The sequence below is a fragment of the Sardina pilchardus genome, chromosome 4 (genome assembly GCF_963854185.1).
Source record: "Sardina pilchardus chromosome 4, fSarPil1.1, whole genome shotgun sequence".
NCBI lineage: Eukaryota > Metazoa > Chordata > Actinopteri > Clupeiformes > Clupeidae > Sardina > Sardina pilchardus.
The window spans coordinates 10,917,098-10,940,664 of NC_084997.1; the positions used below are offsets into that span (position 1 = coordinate 10,917,098).

The 23,567-nt window shown below is 45.5% G+C and overlaps 1 protein-coding gene across 1 annotated transcript in view; it reads left to right on the forward strand.

Moving 5' to 3' along the window:
• The window catches only part of spegb (striated muscle enriched protein kinase b), a 63,278-nt gene extending 40,338 nt beyond the window's left edge, over positions 1-22,940 (forward strand). Inside the window, exons 13-41 of the mRNA XM_062534127.1 lie at positions 37-266; positions 520-639; positions 871-975; positions 1,426-1,632; positions 1,975-2,098; positions 2,461-2,633; positions 3,032-3,144; positions 4,105-4,273; positions 4,723-4,822; positions 6,057-6,257; positions 7,145-7,202; positions 7,453-7,530; positions 7,640-7,812; positions 7,931-7,957; positions 8,198-8,350; positions 8,459-8,501; positions 8,903-8,971; positions 9,205-11,863; positions 12,256-12,411; positions 12,807-12,923; positions 13,729-13,896; positions 14,787-14,909; positions 15,499-15,663; positions 15,839-16,742; positions 17,021-17,260; positions 17,449-17,672; positions 18,301-18,376; positions 19,258-19,416; positions 19,761-22,940. Coding sequence (XP_062390111.1) covers positions 37-266; positions 520-639; positions 871-975; positions 1,426-1,632; positions 1,975-2,098; positions 2,461-2,633; positions 3,032-3,144; positions 4,105-4,273; positions 4,723-4,822; positions 6,057-6,257; positions 7,145-7,202; positions 7,453-7,530; positions 7,640-7,812; positions 7,931-7,957; positions 8,198-8,350; positions 8,459-8,501; positions 8,903-8,971; positions 9,205-11,863; positions 12,256-12,411; positions 12,807-12,923; positions 13,729-13,896; positions 14,787-14,909; positions 15,499-15,663; positions 15,839-16,742; positions 17,021-17,260; positions 17,449-17,672; positions 18,301-18,376; positions 19,258-19,416; positions 19,761-19,989 — 7,363 coding nt within the window. The 3' untranslated portion in view covers positions 19,990-22,940. The remainder of the gene's footprint in view (positions 1-36; positions 267-519; positions 640-870; positions 976-1,425; positions 1,633-1,974; positions 2,099-2,460; positions 2,634-3,031; positions 3,145-4,104; positions 4,274-4,722; positions 4,823-6,056; positions 6,258-7,144; positions 7,203-7,452; positions 7,531-7,639; positions 7,813-7,930; positions 7,958-8,197; positions 8,351-8,458; positions 8,502-8,902; positions 8,972-9,204; positions 11,864-12,255; positions 12,412-12,806; positions 12,924-13,728; positions 13,897-14,786; positions 14,910-15,498; positions 15,664-15,838; positions 16,743-17,020; positions 17,261-17,448; positions 17,673-18,300; positions 18,377-19,257; positions 19,417-19,760) is intronic.
• Positions 22,941-23,567: the final 627 nt, after the last annotated feature.

A 23,567-nucleotide genomic window follows, 5' to 3' on the forward strand; every position in this document is an offset into this window, starting at 1 on the left:
ATGGGATCTCAATTACCCCGGCTTTGTTTTCCGCAGGGCAAAGTTGGAGAAGATGCCCTCTATCCCTGAGGAGCCAGAGGTGCCTGAGAACGAAGTGGAGCGCTTCACCATGCCCGACTTCGTCAAACCCCTGTACGACCTTGACGTGATCGAGGGGAAGGAGGCCGTCCTCAAGTGCAAAGTGGCCGGCCTGCCGTACCCGACCATCGCCTGGTTCCACAACGGCAAGAAGATCGAAAGCACAGAAGACAGGAAGATGACTCAATGTTAGTAGCTAAGCAGCATTACTTCAATCCCCTTAAGCCCTTTGGCTGCTCCTGCTGAAATATGGCTTCCCCTTATTCGGCCGCCCGCCCCGTGATATATGGCCCTTTTATGTCTTATACAGACCTGCCGGCTTTACTGGGCTCTCTGTGGAAATAAGCATGTCACTGAGGAGCCGTATCACTGAGCCTTATTTATGCCGTAGCCAGACGCTGCTCTGACCCCTGTGTCCCTCTGCGCTGTTCTCTCCCGCAGTCAGGGACATCCACAGCCTGGTGATCCGCTCGGTGTGCCACGCCCATGGCGGCGTCTACAAAAGCGTCATCTCCAACAAGGTGGGCAAGGCCACCTGCTACGCCCATCTGTACGTGACAGGTGAGTGATGTGCCGTGCTGTCAGACGATGTTGATTCAACCTCCAGCTGGGGCTCAGAGGGACATAATATATCTGACAGACACATGCAATGTCTGCTTGGGTCTATGGCATGAATATTGAATATGTATATACATATTAAAGTAAAATCTTAAATATAATAATATTTAAAAACATGTTTTTATTATATAATATCTTAAATGTATTTCTCTTTCCTCTGTCTTTCTTCTCCAGATATCATCCCAGATCCCCCAGATGGTGCCCCGGTGGTTGAGTCCATCACTGGCAAGACCATCACCTTAAAGTGGAAGAAGCCCAAACGACTGGATCCTTCCATTGGTATCTCTTCCATCATACTGGTTATTTATTTTATGCTTCCATGATAATATATTGGGAATTTTTGGGTGAGATACAGATTGATATATCCTTACAGGGTCTTTTTATTGAGCCCTGTCAGCAGTCAGTTTAATTCTTTTTGGCTCTTCATGCCCTCCCTCAGAAAAAAAGCCACATGGGTAGCAAGTGATGCCACTTTAATTGCTTTTCAACAACAGTTTTATGCACTCGTCAAAACTGGCCTCAAGTCCAGATATACTGCTGTGCTATCGCCGTGTGCTGTAAAGTTTGAATGTCCTTGTTTGATATCAGTCTGACACATTGCCAGGGCTGTTGTGCAGCCAGAGTATGTAGTATAAAACGAGGAGGAAATTGACTGCAGTGGGTTGGCAAAGGTGTCAAAGTCGGCAATTAAGTGTGACGTTAACACACTTTTTATGCTTGTGATTTCAGACCCTGCCTCCTTGATGTACGCCGTCCAGCAGCAAGCCCTCGGCTCCATCCAGTGGACCATCATCGCCTCCTGTCTGAAGGAGACGTCTTACATGGTCACCGTGCTCACCAAGGGGGTCCGCTACGCCTTCAGGGTTCTGTCCATCACCAGCAAGGCGTTCAGCAAGCCCTCGGCTGCCACAGACCCCGTACAGCTTTTAGACCGAGGTAGCCGATGGATCTTTGTGAGACGGAGAGAGAGTGTGTGTGAGAGTGAGAGATAGATAGAGCGATAGAGAGAGAGAGAGAGGTAGGCTATGGATTTTTGTGAGATAGAGAGAGCGAGCAAGAGAGAAGAAAAATGGAGAGAGAGAGAGAAAGAGAGAGATAAACACAAACAGGTAGCCCATGGATCTTTGTGTGTGTGTGTGAGAAACAGAGAGACAGACAGAGAGAGAGAGAGAGAGAGAGAGAGAATGAAAATAAACCTCTTGACAGCTGGTCGATGGGATGTGTGAATTATGGTGAGAATCTCTGCTCTTTGTGTTCATCTCTCTCCGACGCACACAGGTCCCTATCTGCAGGAAGCTCCCGTCATCATTGACAAGCCCGACGTGGTGTATGCGGTGGAGAACCAATCAGTCAGCATCAGCGTCACGCTCAATCACGTCAACGCCACCGTCTCCTGGAAAAGGCAAGTGGCGAAATCCGTAAATCTTGATATCTAATGGAGATCTTTGAGTGGTGCGAATATGATTGCCAAGTCTTATTATTATAACCGACCCTGTAAATGAACTGTCTCGTCTTGACGTCTAAAGCCATGTGTAATATGAGAGAGCATGATTTAGAAGTGTTCTTCAGATCAGGCCCTTTGCTCACTACATTGTTGCTTTTATGTTGCTGTAATTAAAAAGGGATCCAATTTATTAGACTGTGGCATGAGACTGGTTGAATGTGAGACTTCAAAGGAAAGTTTTCTCATAAAATGGATATATGAAATATCGTATCAGAAATGGAAGCAATGAAATAAAAACAATCATGTGGTCCTGCTCACAGGAAAGGGGCCACTCTGGTGAACCGGGCGGGGATGTTTGAGTTGGGCATGCCTGATGACGACCAGCACACCCTCAAGATCATCAAGGCCAAGGGGGTGGACGTGGGTCAGTTCACGTGTGTCGCCGTCAACAAGTACGGCAGCGACACCTGCACCTTCACGCTAGAACTTGCCGGTGAGTCCCATATGTCAATGCCAACGACAGTGCCAGTGCCTACGTCTGGTTGGTTCTACAGTTCACAATTCTGCCATCGTTCGTATTTGTGCTTCACAGCCAATCAAATTATGCCCCTGAAGAAAGATGTTGTTGTTTGGCAGGGATCGTGAAGGGCTCGGCCTGAGATGCTTTGTTTATTTCCTTATAAAGTCAGGACTGTTTAAGGACACTGGATTCTTTTTTTTAATGCACTCACACAACAGACAGTGAGAGGCCTTTTAGCTGCACTTCAGAATAAGTCTGTCACATTGTGTATTTTGTTCTTTTTAGTGGAAATCAAACTAAATTATCACTTATTAGTATCACTTGTTGCTTAATGAATGTTGTATATAAGCTGTTTGTTGGTTTGTTTTCAGCACCTCCAACGTTTGAGTCCATCATGGAGGACTTGGATGTCAGTGTGGGAGAGACTCCTCGCTTTGCTGTGGTTGTTGAGGGAAAGCCAATCCCAGATATTCTCTGGTATAAGGTGTGTTCCTCCGCTTGCTTTGCTCCCATTGACCTTGTCTTTTTTGTGTATTTTTTGCTCCTCTTCCTGGAAAAAAATAGCTTTTGTTAGTTTCATACATAGTAAGTTCAATGATCAAACCACATATACACAGGCATTGCCATGAATGAACAGATAATGATAATAGAATAAATACTGTTGGAAATAAAAGTGAAAAGAAGCCCCAAACTTTTCAGCATGTTCCAGAGGTGCAGGCATGGTAATGTTATCCATGGCACATGGTTGGTATTTTAGGCATAATGAGGAGCACCATGGTAGGCTAAGTGTGTTATGTTTGGTATGCACCTGATTTGATCAGTGGAACAGGTTACTGGCTTTCTATTTTTTTTTTTATCATTCATGATGTTACTTTTGTCCCAAGCTAAGCCAAAGTCAAGTACATACACACACACACAAGCTTTGTTTTCTGTCCCAGTCCTGCCATAGCATGCTGTCTCGGTAGAGAGGAGTCACGCTGAATTCCCCTGATGTTTTCCTCATCTCTCTTCTCTCTGTATCCCTCTCTGAGAGCGCGTGCCTCCCTCTGAAGCTCCACCAGTCTCACTCTCCCCACTGTGAGCCTCACTCAGCACTCTTCAGGCACCATCTCCCCTTCTCTCCATGAGTCAATCTACAGAGGGCCAACAGGCTCTCCGCTCTCATAAATCTCATAATTTATGCTATTAGCTATCCTGGTGCAATGCCTCGGGGCTACATCTACCATCTGACCACTTGCTGTCCCTTTTAACTCGTGCCTGTGCAAACAAGCGCAGGGGAAGTGGAACTGGGATGTTTTAGCACTTCAGAGAGGCTAGCAAAAGCTACAGTCTTCAGACGACCGCACTGTTTGAGTTTGCTTATTTGTGTGTGTGCGTGTGTGTGTGTGTGTGTGTGTATGTCTTTGTGTGTGTGTGTGTGTGTGTGTGTGTGTGTGTGTTTCAGGATGATGTACTGCTGGCAGAGAGTAGCCATTACACCTTTGTGTATGACGATAATGAGTGTTCGCTGGTGGTGGTGAACACCAGTCCAGAGGACTCGGGGGTGTACACCTGCTGCGCCAAGAACCTGGGTGGCTCCGTCTCCTGCAAGGCTGAGCTGACGGTGCACACAGGTGAGGCTAGATGTACACCTGTGTGTACTACTCCTCTCTCAGGAAGGCTGAGTTATGTGCAGATAATTCTGCATTTAAAGCAGCAGTAGTCTTCCCTTTTTCTCAGTGTGTGAAAGCCCTTGAATAGAATAGAATAGTAAAATTAGTAAAATTAAAAACAAATGTAAAATCGACGTAATATTGCTCCCTAGGCATTGAAATATCCGGTCTTATATTTCCATTCAGTTAGTTGTTGCCACCATATTATTGTGCCTTTATCTCTTCTGCCCTAAGACATTTATCACATTAGACTATAAACCACACCGCACGGTCTTCACGGATTTAAAGAGGCGATTATTTGTTGCAAACAGCCAAATTGAACTGGACAGGGACATGGAAGGAGTCTTGACTCTTCATTTGTGCGAAAGTGATGGCCTGATTGGTTTGGTGATTGTGTTTGTTGCCCACAGCCAAGAAGCGGAGCGAGGATGCCATGGAGGACGAGCAGTCCATCCTCAGGAAGATGCGCCGGCTGACTGATTACTATGACGTGCACAAAGAGATTGGGAGGTGAGTCACAGGGACAGATCACCGGCCGACACATCAACGCACATTTCCTTTGTTGTCCTAAACAAGTTCCTGTCAACAGTTGCCAGTATTTTTAGATTAGATATGGAGATTTTGCTCTGGTGTCTTGTCTGATGAAACAAAATCTAAAATAACTCAAAAATATTGAATAACAAACTGTTACATTGTTTAAAGTGGTATAAGCAGTACAATATTTTATGTATTTATGAATGTATGTAAATGAATTAAATACTTACAAACATATTTAATTATGTATTTTATTTTGCACAGAAGGGACAGGTGATATCTTAAAGCTGATTAAACATTGATTTGCACAAGCAAACAGCTTTGTGACGCTCAGACAAGTTTAACTGCCGTGTAACTAGGGGGGCTGTCCCAGTGCAGGAATTCATTTACAGGTCTCATGTCAGCGGGCGACTTTAAAAGTAGATAATGACACCGTGTACACACCACCTTGGCACTGACGGGAGCCACCCTGTTATTTGTCAGGCTGAAAAACAAGCAAACATTCACCCCCTCTGGACGGCTCCCGTGGAAAGCTGTTTACCCCGTATCTCAGTTCTGCACGCTGGCATTTTCCCCCCATTGCTCTCACGCGCTGGCTGTAATTATAATCCCAACGCCCCGCTGCCAGTTTCCCTGCTGTCCCTGATGAGTCTCACAGGCGTCGGGCGACTGCGACTGCGTCTGTGCCGCGGCGCTACTGTGGCTAATCCAAATGACTGGCCGTGTGGAGTCTCTGTAGTGCTCAGAGAGACACGGTGACCTATGTAACTGTCTGATCACTTCATATGTTTTTTAAGACAGAGTGAGATGTAGTGGATATGCCTATGAGGACTATGAAGTATTTACTTTTGTTTACAAAGCACAGCACTTGAATGAAAACATTTAGAAAATGTAATATAATTTAATACAAGACATCTGTCATGCATATATGCAATTAAAATGTCAATTGTAAATTGTAGTTATAATACAAACTGTATATAATAGTATTAATAGAAAAAAAATATGAAGTAGTACTATGGAATTGTATTGCACATTATGATATTTATCTCTGAACTTTTAATGTATTCTGTTTATTCTTCCATTGAGACATCTGTATATATAAGCCGTGCTCCACAGAGAGGAAGAAAAGAAAGAGTGAAGAGATGTGCTTGACCACGCAGCTGAATAATCTCCTCATTTTCATGGAAATTGAAAAATTCTGTCTGTTCAGGGGCGCCTTTTCATATGTGAAGCGTGTGGTGCAGAAAGCGGCGAAAATGGAATACGCGGCCAAATTCATCTCGGCACGCGCCAAAAAGAAGGCCTCAGCACTCCGCGAGATGACCCTGCTGTCGGAGCTGGACCACGAGAGGATCCTCTATTTCCACGACGCCTTTGAGACCAAGAATGCCGTCATTTTAATCACAGAGATGTATCCTTTCACACAAACTCGTCTCAAGGTGGAGGAGGTTACAGGATTAACAGGCTAGAGGAGCCCATTTAAACCGCCCAGATGTAAAAGAAAGCGCTTTGCGTTAAGACAAAGTATTATGTCTTCCTGTATGGTGAGAATATCACACTATACTAGGTGCAAGAGGTGAAAGGATTAGCAAGAGAGAAGAGCAGATTTCAAAAACTCTTAATGTTAAGAAGGCGCTTTTCTTTAAGACAGACTAATACCTTCTGAATGGTGAGGATACCAAGCATGTGTCTGACTTAGTGAGTTGCCTCTGTACTGTGTTACAACAATCCTTTAGGGCGTAAAGCCCCTGTCTTGCTCGCCGAGTTTGGCTGTAGGCAGTGAGGGGAGGCGCTGGTGGTGTCAGGGTGCGCTGTCTAATACCTGTGTCACACCTGGCGCAGTGAGACGTCTGGACCGGGGCCAGCCAGCGCTGCTCTCTTCCCCCCCTGTGGCCACACTGTCAGAACCACTTAGGCGATGGGCTCTTCAGGCCAGGCCATCTTCAGCTTGTTTTCAAGCCGGTGAAGGTTATAGCGGCACACACTAACACTAACACACACACACACACACACACACACACACACACACACACACACACACACAGACACACAAACAAACACACAAACAAACACACAAACGCACGTGTACACGCGCAAACGCGTATGCACACACAGGGAAACACACACACACACACACACACACACACACACACAAACACACAAACACACACAGACACAGACACAAAGACATACTCATACACCTAAACTTGCGCACACACTCATACACACCTCTCCCCACCACTGGTCTATGCCTGCCAGTATGTAATTGTAAGTGATGCCCTTGACGAAGTCGCTCAGGTGTCACGAGGAACTTCTGGAAAGGATGACAAAGAAATCTGTGGTGATGGAGTCGGATGTGAGTTGAATTCCGTGACCTCCCTGATGGAGCCAAGTAGTGACAGCTGCCTCCATCATGACCTAACTTTCTTACCATTCTGACAGCATTTTTTAAAATGTTTTAACTTTTATCTCTGTTATATTGTTATGAAAGTCTGACACACCCCTCTCTATAGTATAGTCTTTAAAACATTTTTTTTTAAGATGCTTAGATGATTATTCCATGTGACATAATGAGAGCAAATTGTGCTTTGAATGTGTTCCCTCAGATCCGTTGCAGTATCAGACAGCTGCTGGAGGGAGTGAGCTATCTTCATGAACATAACATCATGCATCTGGATATCAAGGTAAGCAGATTATTGCTGTCACTCTCCTGTGTCATCAAGCCCTGTCTGTGATTCCCAGACCTGCACCACCGCCACAATCAGCTAAACACTTGACTTCTTTCTCTCTTAGCCTGACAACATTCTGATGGCTGATACCACGACTGATCAGATTCGCATATGTGATTTTGGGAATGCAATCAAACTTACACCTGGCGAGGATCTGTACTGCAAATACGGCACTCCAGAATTTGTTGCTCCAGAGGTTGTCAACCAGACACCTGTCTCCAAGGCAACTGACATCTGGTAAAAAACCTGGTACCTCAATTGCAAAATGTCTGCTGCAGATCATTATGTGATGTTACGAATAGAAAAAAACATCATTAAATGCATCATTCTAATGGGATTTTCATCTTTTGTTCAGGCCAGTTGGGGTCCTGACCTATCTATGGTACGTACATTTTTTATGGTCCTCTCGGTTCACCACATCAAGAAAAATAAATGAACAACACAATTCAATCCCTTTCACAAAATCCTACTTACAGTACATGTTCTGAAATGAAACACTTGACCCTTTAACAAAATGTATTATATCAGACATTAGAAATAGCTTAAATTGTTGAACTTCAAAATTAGATCATCGATTCATTATGAACACAAGGGCTAACAATGCATTCTTTCTCCTCCAAAGCCTCACTGGTGTGTCCCCCTTCGCTGGGGAGAATGACCGGAGCTCTGTCCTCAACATCAGGAACTATAACGTGGCTTTTGAAGAGAGCATGTTTGCTGATCTCTGCCCGGAAGCCAAGGGATTTGTTATCAAGCTGTTGGTGGCTGATAAAGTGTGAGTGCCATACACAGCATGTGACATTAAAAAACAGATACAAACCAAAAATATGTATTTAATGGCATGTGATTTGTTTATGAATCAATTTTTACTTTCCATTTTTAGGAGGCCTGATACTAGTGAATGTCTTCGTCATCCTTGGTTCAAGGTAAATTTCAGATCTTTCATCATTTGAGGTTGTGAACAACAATGAATCCATTCTAATGCTATCCTTATCTGTATGTATATATATATATATATATATATTGAAATTTAGGAATAGACATTTGTGCAGGTAGGCAGAGTGTTTTGTGAAAATATTTTCTGCTGTTTAATTTCATGAGATGCAAGATGATTGTTTGAATATGGTAGGCCTACTAAAGTCTCAATGGGATAGCAGCAAATATTTTCACTCCTCATTACAGGACAGCCGTGATATGTCAAATTATGTATTTAATTAACTACTGAATCATATTATTATATGTTTTTTTAATTACATATTAAAAACAATGTTGACAACAATTCATAAAAAATAAACGTTTGTTATATTCATTTTTAAATGTTAATCAGATTCTAAACAAAGGAAAGTCCATTAGCACCGAATCCCTGAAGAAGTTCTTGTCACGAAGAAAATGGCAGGTAAGTTAGCCTGGATACTTTTTCAACGTTATCAAAAACAGTGTTTAAACTGTCTTTAGTCTGTTTATACTCTACACTGGACAGATACTGTGTAATGCCATTGGGAAATCAGTAATTAATTGAAGAGCGATAACTTGTTGTGTTCAAAGCACTTATCTTCACTTATCTATTTCAAGCAACTCTCTTTGCCATGGTTATCTTAATTGTATTCCTTCTCATTCTCCCTCCCTCAGCGATCTCTTATCAGCTACAAGTCGAAAATGGTGATGAGATCCATACCAGAGCTGCTAGATGACTCCTCAAGTCACGTGTCCATTGCCGTCCCAAAACACCTCAAAGAAGGCTCCCCTCCTCCTTCCTCTTCCTCAGACTCGGACGAGGACATCGAGGAGCTGCCTTTCATCCCCATGCCTTTGAACTTGGGCTTCTCCGGCTCCAGAGTCTCCCTGACGGAAATCCCAGCCGAGGATGAGGCGGCGAGAAAGGCCAACGGCTCTGTTGAGGCGGCTGTGTCAGATAGCCAGGGACAGGAGCCAATGGAGTGTGAGCCGACCAAAAAGGACAAGGAGGGCGAGGACGCATCTGTAAGAGGACGGGCAAAGAAGAGGTCGACTCAGGACGAGGGGAAGGGGTCATCGGACGAGGAATCAGGAGAGGTGGCCCCGAGGGTGGACCACCCCAAGAGGCCCCTGCGCAGGGGCTCCAGCATGGACTCGGACAAGCCCGAGGGGGCCAGCCGCAAGAGGGGTGAGCTGCGCCGGGGCGGCTCGGCCGACAGCGCTCTGACGCTCCGCATCAGTCCAGAAGAGGGCGCCAGAGAGGGGGGCGGCGAGGACGGCAGACGTGTCCTCAAGAAGGCCATGTCCATGGAGCTGCCGAGGAGGAGCCCGAGCCCCGGGGCCGGGATGATGAGCCAGGAGGACTACGCCCTGAAGCTGGAGCTCATGCGGCAGCGGCTGCTCCGGGGCGGCATGGTGGACAACAAGATGAGCGGCCTGCGCGGGCCGCTGATCGACACCCTGGGGATGGGCGACGACCAACGGCGCTACACTCGCCGCGTGGGCGCCCCTCCACTCGTCAGGGCCGCCTCCAGCGAGTCCCCCCGAGAAGACATCCCCAAGACCAAGGTGCTCCGCAAGAGCGCCTCCTTCAGCCAGGGCGACGACGTCGAGCCCATGCCGCTGCACCGGCGCATGGGGGCCCCGCTGGAGATCCCGCTGGCTCAGATCGAGGAGCGCCGGCTGCAGGAGGCCCAGTCCATGTCTTGCCTCGCCGAGCCGCGGGCCGTCACCCCTAAACCCTCCACACCGGAACCAGAGCGTCAGGAAGCGCTGAGCAAGCAGGAGGAGATGGAGCCTGAGAGAACGGAGAGCAAGCTGGAACAGATGATTGAGAGGATGGAGACTAAGATGGAAGAGAGGACTGAGAAGATTGAAAAGACTGAGAAGATTGAGAAGATGGAGACTAAACAGGAAGAGGAGGAAACGGCTATGGAAACAGAAGTGGTGACCACAGTGGAGGCTGGAAGTGATAAGAGACCTGGAGATGCGGGTGGCTCAAGAGTAGTGGAAACAGTAGAGGTCGTTCCAAAGGTGATCCAAAAGGCATCCACACCTAGTATGCTCCAAAGAAGTGTGATAGAGGAAAAAATTGAAGAGGAAGATGAGGAGGAAGAAGAAGAGGAAAGGAAGGAAGAAGAGTATAAAGATGAAGGGACAGTGTACGGTACCGGAATTGATATTATAAGAAAGGATGATGTGGACATGCACCCGCCAGTTAGATCACCAGATGTCCCTGGACCCTCCAGCCCTGTCGTGGTGGCACCAGCACCCCCGAGAGTCCAGACTTCAGTCGTCTCAACCTACATGACGCCAACTCCAAGTCGGGTGGTACTTCCAGATGGCAGGATGTCGGCCTATGCCAGTATAATGCAGACTATTGCTGCACCAGCTGCCCCACCAGCCAGCGGCTCAGCTGCACCAGGCCCTACCCAATACCCACCATCAGTGCCTGTCTACGCACCCGTGTTCCCTGAACCGACACCGGCGTTTGCTGAGACTTCTGTTGCCCAAACCCGGGAGCACCCAGCTGTCTTCTCCAGGGTGGCATCCCCGGAGCTTTCTGCCATGGAGCCGAGTCCGCCAAAGACACCCACGTTGCGTCACTCTCCCATGAAGGAGGGCACCCCAACACCGAGTGGAGGCAGCTTCAAGGACATTGCGTCCGAGGAGGTCTTTGAGGCTCGCTTCAAGAAGCGTGAGTCATCCTTGACCCGTAGCCTCAAAATGCTCTCCTGGCAGAAGCCTGAGGAGAAGCCAGTTGCGGTGTCTGCTGAGGACACTGACGAGCAGGTCTACCGGCCTGGGGAGATTGGGGCCCCGCTCGAGCTCGTGCCCAAGAGGCTGGAGGAGAAGTCCAAGTCGGTCCAGGATCTCCGCGAGGCCCAGAAGGACCCGGGCTTCATGAGGAGGCTTTCCATGCGCCTGCGGAGGACACCGTCCGAGGAGCGCAAGGAGGAGAAGGCCAAGGAGGAGGAGCATCAGTCGAGGCGCAGGCTCTCCTGGGCTCTGGGTCGCCGCGGCTCCCAGGAGAAGAAGGAGGTGGAGATGGTGAGGATGGACGGTGGGGTGGAGACTCCGGCAGAACAGGAGAGCAGCAAGAAGCCCGGCGAATCTCCGGTCTTGGCCATGCGCAAGAAGATCGGCTCCACCGTGGCCGGCATATCTATGCGGATCCGCAGCTACTCGGAGGAGAGGAAGACCAGGACCCAGGAGGAAGAGGGCAGCGTGACCAGGAGGCCTTTCCTGTCACTCCTGCGCCGCACTTCAACTGGGGCCTCCAATGAGTCACTGGAGTCCATGTCCAGCGTCCAGTCCGATGCCACAGCCAAGGGTACGAACACAATTTGTTCCCCATTCCCTTACATATTAGTGTGCTAGACACCAGCTATTGCAGGTTACACACTGAATGTTAGTGTTAGCCATTGATGAAACTGTTTTGTCACAATAATAATAACAAGCAAGCATGAAGATCCAAATTCTGAATATGTGCTGGACGAAATGGGCATAAAAGAGGTGAAAAAAGTCTGAATAGAATTTTACTTTGTTACATTTTGGCGTTAGCCCTTCATCAGACATACTGTACCATTTCATCACAAAACATACAGTAGACTGTTGGATAATACACTTTCAGGGCTTATAAGGATCTATCAGGTATATAATTCAGCAATGAATCTCCATCTGCTTTGGCATGTCATGCAAGCTGGTTTTTCATTTCCTCTCTAGCGGCTGCCGAGACTGACCGGAGGTCCAGGTGGGACAGATGGGGCTTGAGCAGAAGCAAGAGGGACAAGACGGTCTCCCAGCCTGACCTCCCCACTGCCATCGCCAGGGAGAATGGCTCGCTCTCGCGCTCCCGCCAGTACTCTCGACTGACCTCAGGTGCGCCAGCGTAATCCCATTTCGATTGGAAATTTCTCCTGTGATATGGATCATGTGGTGCCGTGGTCGTCTGGCTGCTGCTGATAATGGAATGCCAAATGCTCCACCATGCATCTTCATATGGCACAATGTGTTCATACAGGGCAGCCGTCATGAAGAAGAAGCATCATTGCACATTGAAGAATGAATGTCACCAGTTAATTGTGTATCATTATATAAGCCCTTCAATGCCTCATTTTTCCATTTCACCCTTTCTGTCTCTCTCTCACTCACTCTGCCTCTCTCTCTCTTTCTACTTCTTTCCCTCTCTCTCTGCTTCTCCCACTCTCTCTCTCTCTCTCTCTCTCTCTCTCTCTGTCTGTCTGTCGTCTCCTCTCTCTCCATCCCTCCCTCAGATTTCCCTCCTGTGTTCCACATCAAGCTGAGGGACCATGTCCTCCTGGAGGGAGATCCAGTCACTCTGAGTTGCCTTCCTGCTGGCAGCCCCCACCCACACATCCAGTGGAGGAAAGGTAAGCTTCCTCCTGTCACATCAGGAAGAGGGGGAGCTCAGCGTGGGCGACAGCAGCTGAACTTTATTTATTTGCTTTGCTCGGAGGCCTGTTTGGTTTTTCTGCACAGAGAGACTATCGTCTTTGCGGAATGAATATTGATTTGTCTGCATCTAGTGCACCGAGTGGATCAGCTTTCAGGATGTTTGTACTTCATATGCAATGTTGAACCTACCTACACAACCTCCTGCACTCTTGTTGGTGTTAATTTACCATTCCCTTAATAATTCATCCATTTTTTTCCCTGAGTATTTGAAGTGGCATAATATTACATTGCATTTTATCTGGATTTAATCCAGTAATATCCATTAACATTCATAAGGTCCCAGTCACCTCAATGTGCTGCAGTTTGGCTGCAATTTGGATAAAGAAGAGATTATGCAGAGGTGTCCCCAAAGATTAATGAATGTGTCATCAGATTCTGCACATCTCTTAGCCTTTTCTAACAGTCCTCTTTATTGTGTCCACCCTGCACTTAGTTATAAATGTTTGGTCTATCAGCAAGCATTGTGCTGACATCACCACAGCATAGCGGTTTATTTTTGGCTATTTAAAGCATGCTTTGTTTTGCAAAATGTCACCTCAAACTGAGATCTCCCCGTGGTGCAGCAAAGCCAAGTTTTAAACTGTAAACATAAGCCTATTTTAGACACCCATGCCCAAGCTTTTTGAACACCCCAACCAAAACTGGAATTAGCCAAAACACACGATTCCAGTCGGCGGTGGCAGCTGCTCACATCGCTGTGGGTTTTCTTGTTTTGCCCAGATAAGAAGCCGCTGGAGATCGACGCGCGGATGAACATGATCTCCTGTCCCGACGGGAGGCAGCTGCTGATGATCATGAAGACCACCAAGAAGGATGCGGGGCTGTACGAGTGCGTGGCCACCAACCCTCTGGCCTCCGTCACCAGCTCCTGCACCCTCTCCCTCGCCCGTGAGTCTCACCATCGCGTCACAGAGTTGTGTGTGAGGGAGAGAGAGATAGGGAGAGAGAGAGAGAGAGAGAGAGAGAGAAAGAGAGAGAGAGAGCGAGAGAGGCAAACTTTGTTTATACCTTTGGTTACAAAATCTGTATCCTCGGTTGCGTAGTTTTATTTCTGCTGCCAAAGCACATTTGAATTTACCTTCAGGTTTCTAATTTACGACTTCAGTACACACTTTTACACAAAGTTGAATTTGAATCTTTGAGACTGGAAGGGAGGGAGAGAGGAATAAAGTAAGAGTGAAGGGAGCTGGAGGGATGAAGAAGAGAAACCCACAGGCCCTCACACAGCGCCTGCCTCTCCAGTCTCCACACCCAGCCGCTAGCAGCTGTCCTAAGGGTGGGACCCAGTATCAGAACACTTAGGGCTTGTGGGCTTGGGCAGAGCCTTGGGCAGAGCCAGGGCTGTTGGAGCCTTGCTAATGCTCTGATTAGAGCCACAGGCTCATGAAGTGCCCCAGCTTAGTGATCAGGGCGCCCAGGCAGCAACAGCTGAGGTCAGACATCAAGCCCTCTTGATGAGTGACGAACGCCAGCAAAGTGACAACACAGCCCAGCAGGGGGCCTCATATGACTTCGGAAGTTCTTATATGGATATGGTCAGCTGCAGATAATGGTGTAGTCAGTGCTCAACTGCATTTGGAATTATTTTATTCAACACGTTTCTAAGATACAAGATATTCCATGGATATGTGAAAGGACACCAATGATCAGTCGAGTGTGTTTTGAATTTGAACGTCTGGGGTTAGTTTGATTAATTGAAAGACTGAATTAGTGATTGCACTTATGAACCACTGTCATATTGCATGTGATTAGAAGGATAATGATGCCCATCCCTGCAGGTCTTCCCAACCGCCCGGGGACCCCCGAGGTTCCGCAGCGCTACAAGAACACTGCTCTGGTGGTGTGGAGACCCTCAGACACCATGGCTCCCTGCACCTACTCCCTGGAGAGGAAAACCGAGGGTGGGTGACCCCTGCACTCTCTCGCCCATATACCATCTGGAGATTGCAAACTCTGCTTCTTTTCCTCTGACTTTCGTTTCTTTGTGTAGCCGCAATAACTGTGTTTGCCCTAAGGCGTGTGTGTTATTCACTGTAGTGGTGATGCTGGGCATTCTCATGGTGGACCTCAGTAACCATGTTTGACTCTTTAGCACCACCATTTGGATATTTTGAATATTGCAGTTTTTCTCTGATCTTGATTTTGGTTCTGGAAAATGATCAGTTGCCAAGTTGAAATAGTGATGATAGTTTTACAATGTATATTGCTATTCCAAATTTCTGAAGTGTTGTTATGGGATTTTATGGGACCTGATGCTTTGGAAATAGACATTTTGATTTTGATTCAGCTCTTGGTCATTTGAATGGTTGTTGCTGTTAGATAAAGCTGGATCCCTTCCTCCCCTAGCATAGATTCTAAGTTCAAATATGAAATTGTGTCCTACTAAAATTAAAAAATGGTTTTGGTTTGTAGTAGGCCTGAAGAAAATTGTAGGCGTGTTTTAGTTTGGCATATTTTCCACTTACTGCAATGCATTGTCCTCTCTTCTAGGTGAAGCCAACTGGCTCATGGTGGCCACTGGTGTGGCAGACTGCTACTTCAATGTCACTGACCTGCCGGCCTCTGGTGCCATCCGGTTTAGAGTGGCCTGCGTAAATAAAGCTGGACAGGGACCCTACAGCAACCTCTCAGAGATGGTGGTCCTGGACTCTGCAGGTATGGTGCATTTGTAAATGAGCTTTTTATTCATTTGTCCCCACTAACAGTGTCAGTGTGTAAAGCTTATCTTAGAGGCTAGTTTGAATGTGTTAGGGAGGACAACTACTGTTCAAATACAATTTTATTTTTCAGTCAATTTATGTTCAATACATATTATTGCAATTTCTGACAGAAACTCCAAAATCCACTGGAGCTGTTGTGGTGAAGACCCTCCCATCAGCACCCGCGGTGGTCACATCTTCCATGACGGTGCCCCTGAAGCCTGCCATCACCAAACCTGCGGCCCCCTCCTCCGCCCCTCCCGCCCAGCCTATTGCTCCCTCGGCTCCAGCCCAGCCCAGCAAGCCCACTGCTCCTGTACAGGCAGTCACTGTTCCCACCTCCATGCCATCCCCCGCCAACACCCCCACCACCGCCACCGCCCCAACATCTGGCAAAGTCACAACCACAACCACGGCCACGACTGCCAAAGCTAAGAGCACCCTAAACATCACCATGGCTAAGCCCGCACCCCCCAGCACCCAACCGCAGACAACAGTGTCAGCTGTTACCAAACCACAAGCGACAGCTGTCACCAAACCACAAGCGACAGCCGTCACCAAACCACAAGCGACAGCCGTCACCAAATCACAAACCCCTGCCGTCACCAAGCCACAAGCTGTCACCAAACTTGCGCCCCCCGTGGTCCTTCCCAAGCCACAGAGCCCGATCAACGTGGTACCCCCCATGACCAAAGCTCCCCCTGTCTCCCCACCACCACTGGTCTCAGCCCCGCAGGCCATCGGAAAGCCGATCTCGACCGTGCCGATGTACACCACTACCGCCGGCACCACCTCAGCCGCACAGGGGGCCCCCACCACCCTCTCCACTGCCATCTCGCCCCCTGTTGTGCTGGTAACCAGCCTGACCCCGCTTGTGGACGGCACCCAGGGCCGCATGACGCCCAGTGGACGGATGACACCTTCAGGCCGGGCCACCCCTTCAAGTCTCAGGGTGCCCTCCGGAAAGGGTGGAGAGTCCATGTTGCGCCAGGGGGTGCCACAGAAGCCATACACCTTCATGGATGAGAAGGCCAGGTAGACACTGCTACTGAAGATGCTATAGTGACACTGACCGTGTTGTATTTTTTTAATCTACGACATTTACATTATATTATCCTCTATGGTGTTGCTCTTCTGAAAATATCTTATGTATTTTTCAAGATTAACTTTGCTAGTACAAATGCTCCCTACTTTAAAAAAAAGTTAGTTTGTATTTTCTTAGATTCAGGAGGTTGCACAAAAGAGTCTAAAAACAAGTGTGGCTAATTGAAGTGTTGAAAAGGTCAATGTTTTTATTCCCAATCGCCTCATAGGGGTAGGTTTGGCGTGATCCGAGAGTGCCGGGAGAACGCCACTGGCAATCTCTTCATGGCCAAAATTGTGCCGTACGAGCCGGAGAACAAGAAGTCTGTGCTCCAGGAGTACGACATCCTCAAGTCCCTCCACCACGACAAGATCATGGCCCTGCACGAGGCCTACGTCACACCGCGCTACCTGGTCCTCATCTCCGAGTGCTGTGTGGGGAAGGAGATCCTCCACAGCCTCATCGACAGGTCCGTTAAGGAAGCGCCAAAGCGTTCTGTTGTGACAGTCCACAATGAATGAATACTGTCCTTTAGTCTGGTTAGCCTGTGCTTTGTACACACAAGGTTCAGCTGCCTCTTGTGCCAGATCACTTGTGCTCTGTGTCTCTCTTATGCAACATTTCTGACAGTGAAGTGTTTGTTTGCTTGCTAAACAGGTTCCGCTACTCTGAAGACGATGTGGTGGCCTATGTCGTCCAGATACTGCAAGGTCTCGACTACCTTCATAATCGGCGAATCCTGCACCTGGACATCAAGCCAGACAATATTATCGTGACGCACATGAACGTGGTGAAGATCATTGATTTTGGCTCTGCTCAGACCTTCAACCCCCTCTTCCTGAAACAGTTCAACCCACCACTGGGGACTCTGGACTACATGTGTGAGTAGTAGTGGCTTATTATGGCTTGTGCTTTATGTAATTGGACTTACAGTATGTTATGTGTAAGTATCTGCTTTTCCCAACTGATGTGGTTTTAATATATTCCGAATGTCTTAGATGTGGATGTGTTTTTTTTGTGGTTGGACATACATATTGATGTGTGAGTGTGTATGCGGGCCTATTTTATGTTTGTGTGTGTGTGTGGGAAAGAGGGGGAGATTATACATGTGTGTTTTATCCTGTGTAGAAAGATGAGGGACTAGTCATGTACTGTATGTCTCATCGTCAGAATAAAGATGCAGTTTAACGCTTTAGGATTTCTATGAATAACCATGGGTTCCTTCAAAATAAGCACAGTACGTAGTTATCTATTTCAAACTGTACACTCAAAACATGTTGAGGCTTATGGTTCTTTTCTACATCTAAATCTTCCCAACAATATTTTTCTTTCAATTTCACAAGGCATTTCTGTTTATCGTCCTCCTAACTAAACAGTAATTTCTCTCCCCTTCTCTCTCTGTTACATAAATCTGTTTTTTTCCCCCGCTCCTGTGGGGCATATGCTTTCCCTCTCATCTCTCCACTGTAATTTGTGCTCCTTTGAATCCCGGGCTGCTCTCTGTGAAAGCTCCTGAGATGCTGAAAGGGGATGTGGTGGGGCCGCCAGCTGACATCTGGAGTGTAGGCGTCCTAACCTACATCATGTGAGTACTGAGTCGAGTGCCACCCTCCTTCTTCTTCTTCTTCTTCTTCTTCTTCTTCTTCTTCTTGGCTCTCTTGCTACTAAAGCATCTGCAGTATCTCAGAGGATTCAAAACAAATGGATCTTTTGTTGATACCAGTCCCACCATCCCACTTGTTTGTTACACAGTCAGTGTCCATCATGAACATGTTGGTCAATACCACGACTCATTAAAGCAGCCCTAACCATTTTTTTTTTTACTTTATGTTTCCAAAATTATTTTGATGGCACATAAACTCTTAATACGGCACTTCTGCTGCACTCTGAGCAGGTTGCATGGCTTGTGATATAGACAAGTAAGCAAGTTGCTGTTGTGGGTCGGAATGAGTACAAAAAGGACGACTGCCAAACCACAACAAATGACTAATCATGAATGTGTAATTCACTTCCATGGCAACATGTTCTGAAGATATAATGTTCACTGAGTAACTCAAAGGCAAATTGATTGGCAGCATTCCATTTGAATCTCCAGCAAAAATCGAAATGGAAAAGAGCTGCTATATAGACTGAAAAGTACAGGAATTCTGAGCTCTCTTTCTACAGACTGCTGTCCGTGCACCACCTCTATATCTTATCCAAGTTATGTTTATAGTTTGTTACAAAATCACACACATTTATTATATTATTATGCATATCAGTGCATCCAGTTATAGTTATCTTTCAGTGTATCTTTGACATGAAAACATAACACAATGCTGATGCCTGTCTGAAGAATTTAAATATCTGCTTTTTATTACCATGAATACCCTGTTTCTTTTGCATTTTACACAGCTTATAAAGACTGTAAAATATACTGTATAGCAGTTGTATAACGGTATCTGATGTGTAATTTGATGTGTTTAGGCTCAGTGGGAAGTTGCCTTTTACGGACGACATGCCGGCTGATCCGGCCGATACAGAAGCCAGGATCCAGGCCGCTAAGTTTGACCTCGGCAAGCTCTACCAGAATGTTTCTCAAAGTGCCTCCCTGTTCCTCAAGAAGATTCTGTGCAGCTACCCTTGGTCAGTAACACTTTTTAAGTGTCCAAAACACTCATATTTATCCGTAAGGTGCCGTGGTTTCTCACAGATTCAATTTTATTTGTAAATATTTAATAAATAATACTTGAGACAAGATGTGAAATTCCTTTTGCAGAAACTCCAGGCCAGACCACACTTACTCATCATATGCTTAAAGAAAAACAGCCCTCTTTAATGGAGCTACAGAACACACACGCTGAAACAGGCTGAAATAATCAAACCAGTCATAATGATTATAATTTACTTTGACTTCTGGTCCCTGGGTAGGCAATCGTTGTGACCAAATGCATCACCTCCACTTGTGTTGTGTTCATATTCTCCAATAGGGCCCGACCCACGATCAAGGACTGCTACAACAACGCCTGGCTGCAGGACGCCTATCTGATGCGTCTGCGGCGACAGACCCTCACCTTCACCACCACGCGCCTCAAGGAGTTCCTGGTCCAGGAGCAGCAGCTCCGCACCGGGGCGGCCACCAAGCACAAAGTCCTCCTGCGCTCCTACCAGAGCTCGCCCGCCACCCCCACTACGCCCACCACCCCCATCACACAGTGACCTCCTCCACCTTAGCTGCACAGAAGGAGGGACACGACCCCCCCACCCCCACAAGAAAGAAGCCTGGCAGAGTCCCCCCAAAAGGAGGCTGGCTGGGCTGAGCTGCGCCCCAGGCCCCCTTCTCTCTCTCCCAGGGGGAAGGACAGTCCTGGTAGAGCCTGAATGGGCCACATGTCTATGTAATAATGTAAGCACACCAGGCCTACTTGGTGCCAGGCACCAAGTACCCAGCTCTTGCTCACTCAACCACCGAGAGGTCCGCTCTGAGGTGAGACCCTGAAAGCGACACTGAACACTGAGAACTCAGCATCTCACACAACCGGACAGTAATAACGCACCGGCTCTCAATGTCTTTTTTTTTTACCTCTTTCGGCGGTTGGCAGCATGCTCAGTGGTTTAGTGTTCATTGTCTTGGATCCTCGTCCTTGACCCTTGACCCTAACCCCTGCCTCCTTCCTTCTCCCTGGTTCTCTTGACATTCTTCTACTCACTCAACTTTTTTGACAAAGCTTTACTAACTGTTCACAGTTGATGTGTCCTTCTTTGAGGGATTTGTGGACCTATCAAGGTAGAGCCCAGTAACAGTATTTTCTCACAAACTCATTTATCAACAACAACAAAAAAAAACACTAATAAGTAAATGACTATTTGCAAGAAAATCAAAAGCATAAGAAAATATGTAAATGTGTAATTCTGTTTTGTCCCCTTAGGTTGAGCGGGGGCCTTGCAATTTGTGAAGAATATGGTGTATATCTTTTTTTCTGCTAGTTTTTATGACCTTAAGATACTCTTTTATTACAAGTAATTGTCATAGCAGAGACATATCTAAATACTGAATGTTGACTGATGATGAATGGGCACTCTAAATTCTCGCAGTTGTGTAAGAGGACATTTGACCGTTAAGATCTCTCAAATACAGTGTACTGCTAGAGACTAAAATGAGTCAAAAATGATGTCAAGACATTTTAACGGGTTTAGTGTCAAATTGTTTGTCATCACATCTTACATAAAAGGTTGCTGAAAGTTCAATTAAAATCACCCAAGCATTCTTTTTGTTGCCAAATGCTTCATAAAACTGACAAAAAAAATCTGATGAAATAACATTTTTATGTTATAATGAAAACAATTTTGTTGTCTTTTGACTTTTACATAGCAGTGTTAGTGGAGCTAACTCACTGTTCTTGAAAAAAAAATAAAACATTGATTTAGCCAAAAAAAATGGAAATGAGAAATTTCTCAAAAATTATGGTTCAGTACAGTATTTTTTATGTTTGGGGGTATTACCGTATAAGATAATTAGCAGTCCTGTCTCTGAATGGTTGCCTACAGTCTTGTGCCTGCCTGAGTTGCTGTGTTGCAGACTCACAGGTGAACCTCATGTGACTTGTAGCGTGTTGAACCTACACACATGACTAATTTTGCTGACATTGTGTGTGTGTAAAAATTGTTGTCTGGACATTGACCACACACCGTGTTTGCAAACGTCAGTGTTGTGGTTAAAAGGGTTTTTTTGTCTGTAGCCGACAGGTGCAAGACACCCATTTAATTTAGCATTTTTAAACATTGACACACTTCATATAAACATTTGAATCATTCATTGTGTCACAACAGCTGTTTTGCTGAATGTCATTTCAAAGCCCTTCCACGGAATTCAAATATAAACAGGATGTCCTCTCTTGACTGTGCACACATTGTCCTGCTGTTAAGAAAAGAGACGACAAATATTGCATCTTTTTTCATGTTATTTTTTTCCTGTTATGCTTGCACTTTTACCTTAATCATAGCTTAATATAATAATATAGTTTTATTTAAATATATTGTACATTGGTTCATTCAATCTAAACCATGCCAGCAAATGTTTAATTGCACCTGTTGAATTGCAAGTGTTTCTGGCATCCTGACAGAGTTCTCATAGTTACTTACACAATTTGCAAGTTCTCGCAATTCTTAAACTACTTTACATTGTGAAATTGATGTCTTTGGAAATTGTTCAATCCAAAATTTCACAATTAGCAGTAAATAATACTTTTCATGCATAATTCATCAGAAGTTAAGATTTTTTAAGAATTCATTTCAATTTGGGATTATTTCATGTTAGTATTATTTATGTGTAGGTTCAGTGAATGTGTTAAGATTAGAATTTTACGAATCAACACATTTTTTTTCTGTAAAGTGAATGAGATTTTTCAAGCCAGTTCCAAATAGATGTAACTGATATCTTGGCCCACTAAAGCGTCCCTTTACTGAAGCAGCCACAGCTTTGAAACTATAAGTATATTTGGTACAATTGGGGTGTTATCAGTTGAGAAAACATGGTGGCTAGGTTATCCAATCAGACCGTGATGGGATAACAAGACACCACTACAAAGAACACCAGACTAATATCCTTAAATATTCTAACTAATATTCTTTTTCTATTCCAATGTTTGATAGGCATTGACTCCAACCCCTTTAAGAGTTTAATGTGCAATGACCAGGAGAGTGCACTGAAACATTTCAATCCTTCATCCCATACTTAGACTGAAGCTAAAGCAGCAGTTTGTGTGATACCAAAGCTGTTCATATTGAATTCCCTGTAATGCAGCAATGTTCTGATACAGTATATTGCAATGTCCAGATGGTAAACGCAAATTACAAGCACATAGTCACACATTTTGGTTTCAGTACATTTTTTCATGACTTGTAATTTATTGAACGAGACAAGCAAATGGGTGTAAAGTTGTATCTAACTTATAGCTAGAATTCTCTGAAGTGAACAGTATGGCTGATGAAACGACAAATAAAAGAATTTATCACTGAAATGCCCAGTCAAGAGTTTGTGGTTGTGAATATGGTTTTGTATTATTTATTTTTTTGTGTGATTTTTTTTGTTCCTTTATCATGCTAAACAACCCCTTTAATGTGAATCTGAATAAAGCTTTTATTTCTGGATTGCATAATGTTGCACTAAACCAGTGGCACATGTGGAAGTTATTTGGTTATTTTGCAGTAGTGTGCAATGAGTGTTGAAATACATTACCATCCATTAAATAAACTATCTTTATCAAGTTATACACAAAGAGTTATACACTTACGTTTCGATGTTTACATTTTGATGTAGTTTTGCAATTTAATAATTCATCTTTAAATTGGATTATGATCATATGAACAGACTAATGAAGTGTACAGACTTTATACAATGATGTGTTGCCCCAATTAAATTACTGTACATTAGATTAACCGTTTATGGTACGATCCATTTCAACTGTGAAAGGTGTTATTCTTACCTCCCTCTTTTATTGTGTTGTTGCTGATGTGTGTGATGATGGTCTTTAAATACTGCCAAAACAAACATCAAATAATCAAGTTAAGGCATCTCTTTAAAAGTAAAAGGCCTTTTGTTGTCTGATAACTGAGGGCCTTCCTACACATTTGCTCATGGACAAACTCAGAGTCTCTGGTGTTAATTTGTTGGGGAGATTAAACATGATCCAAGATACATACTTACAACACATACAACACTTACATTATAAGACTTCCTGTCAAAGATAAAAAGATTGCATGAGAAGGGCCTAGGTCACATGGATATGAACTAAACA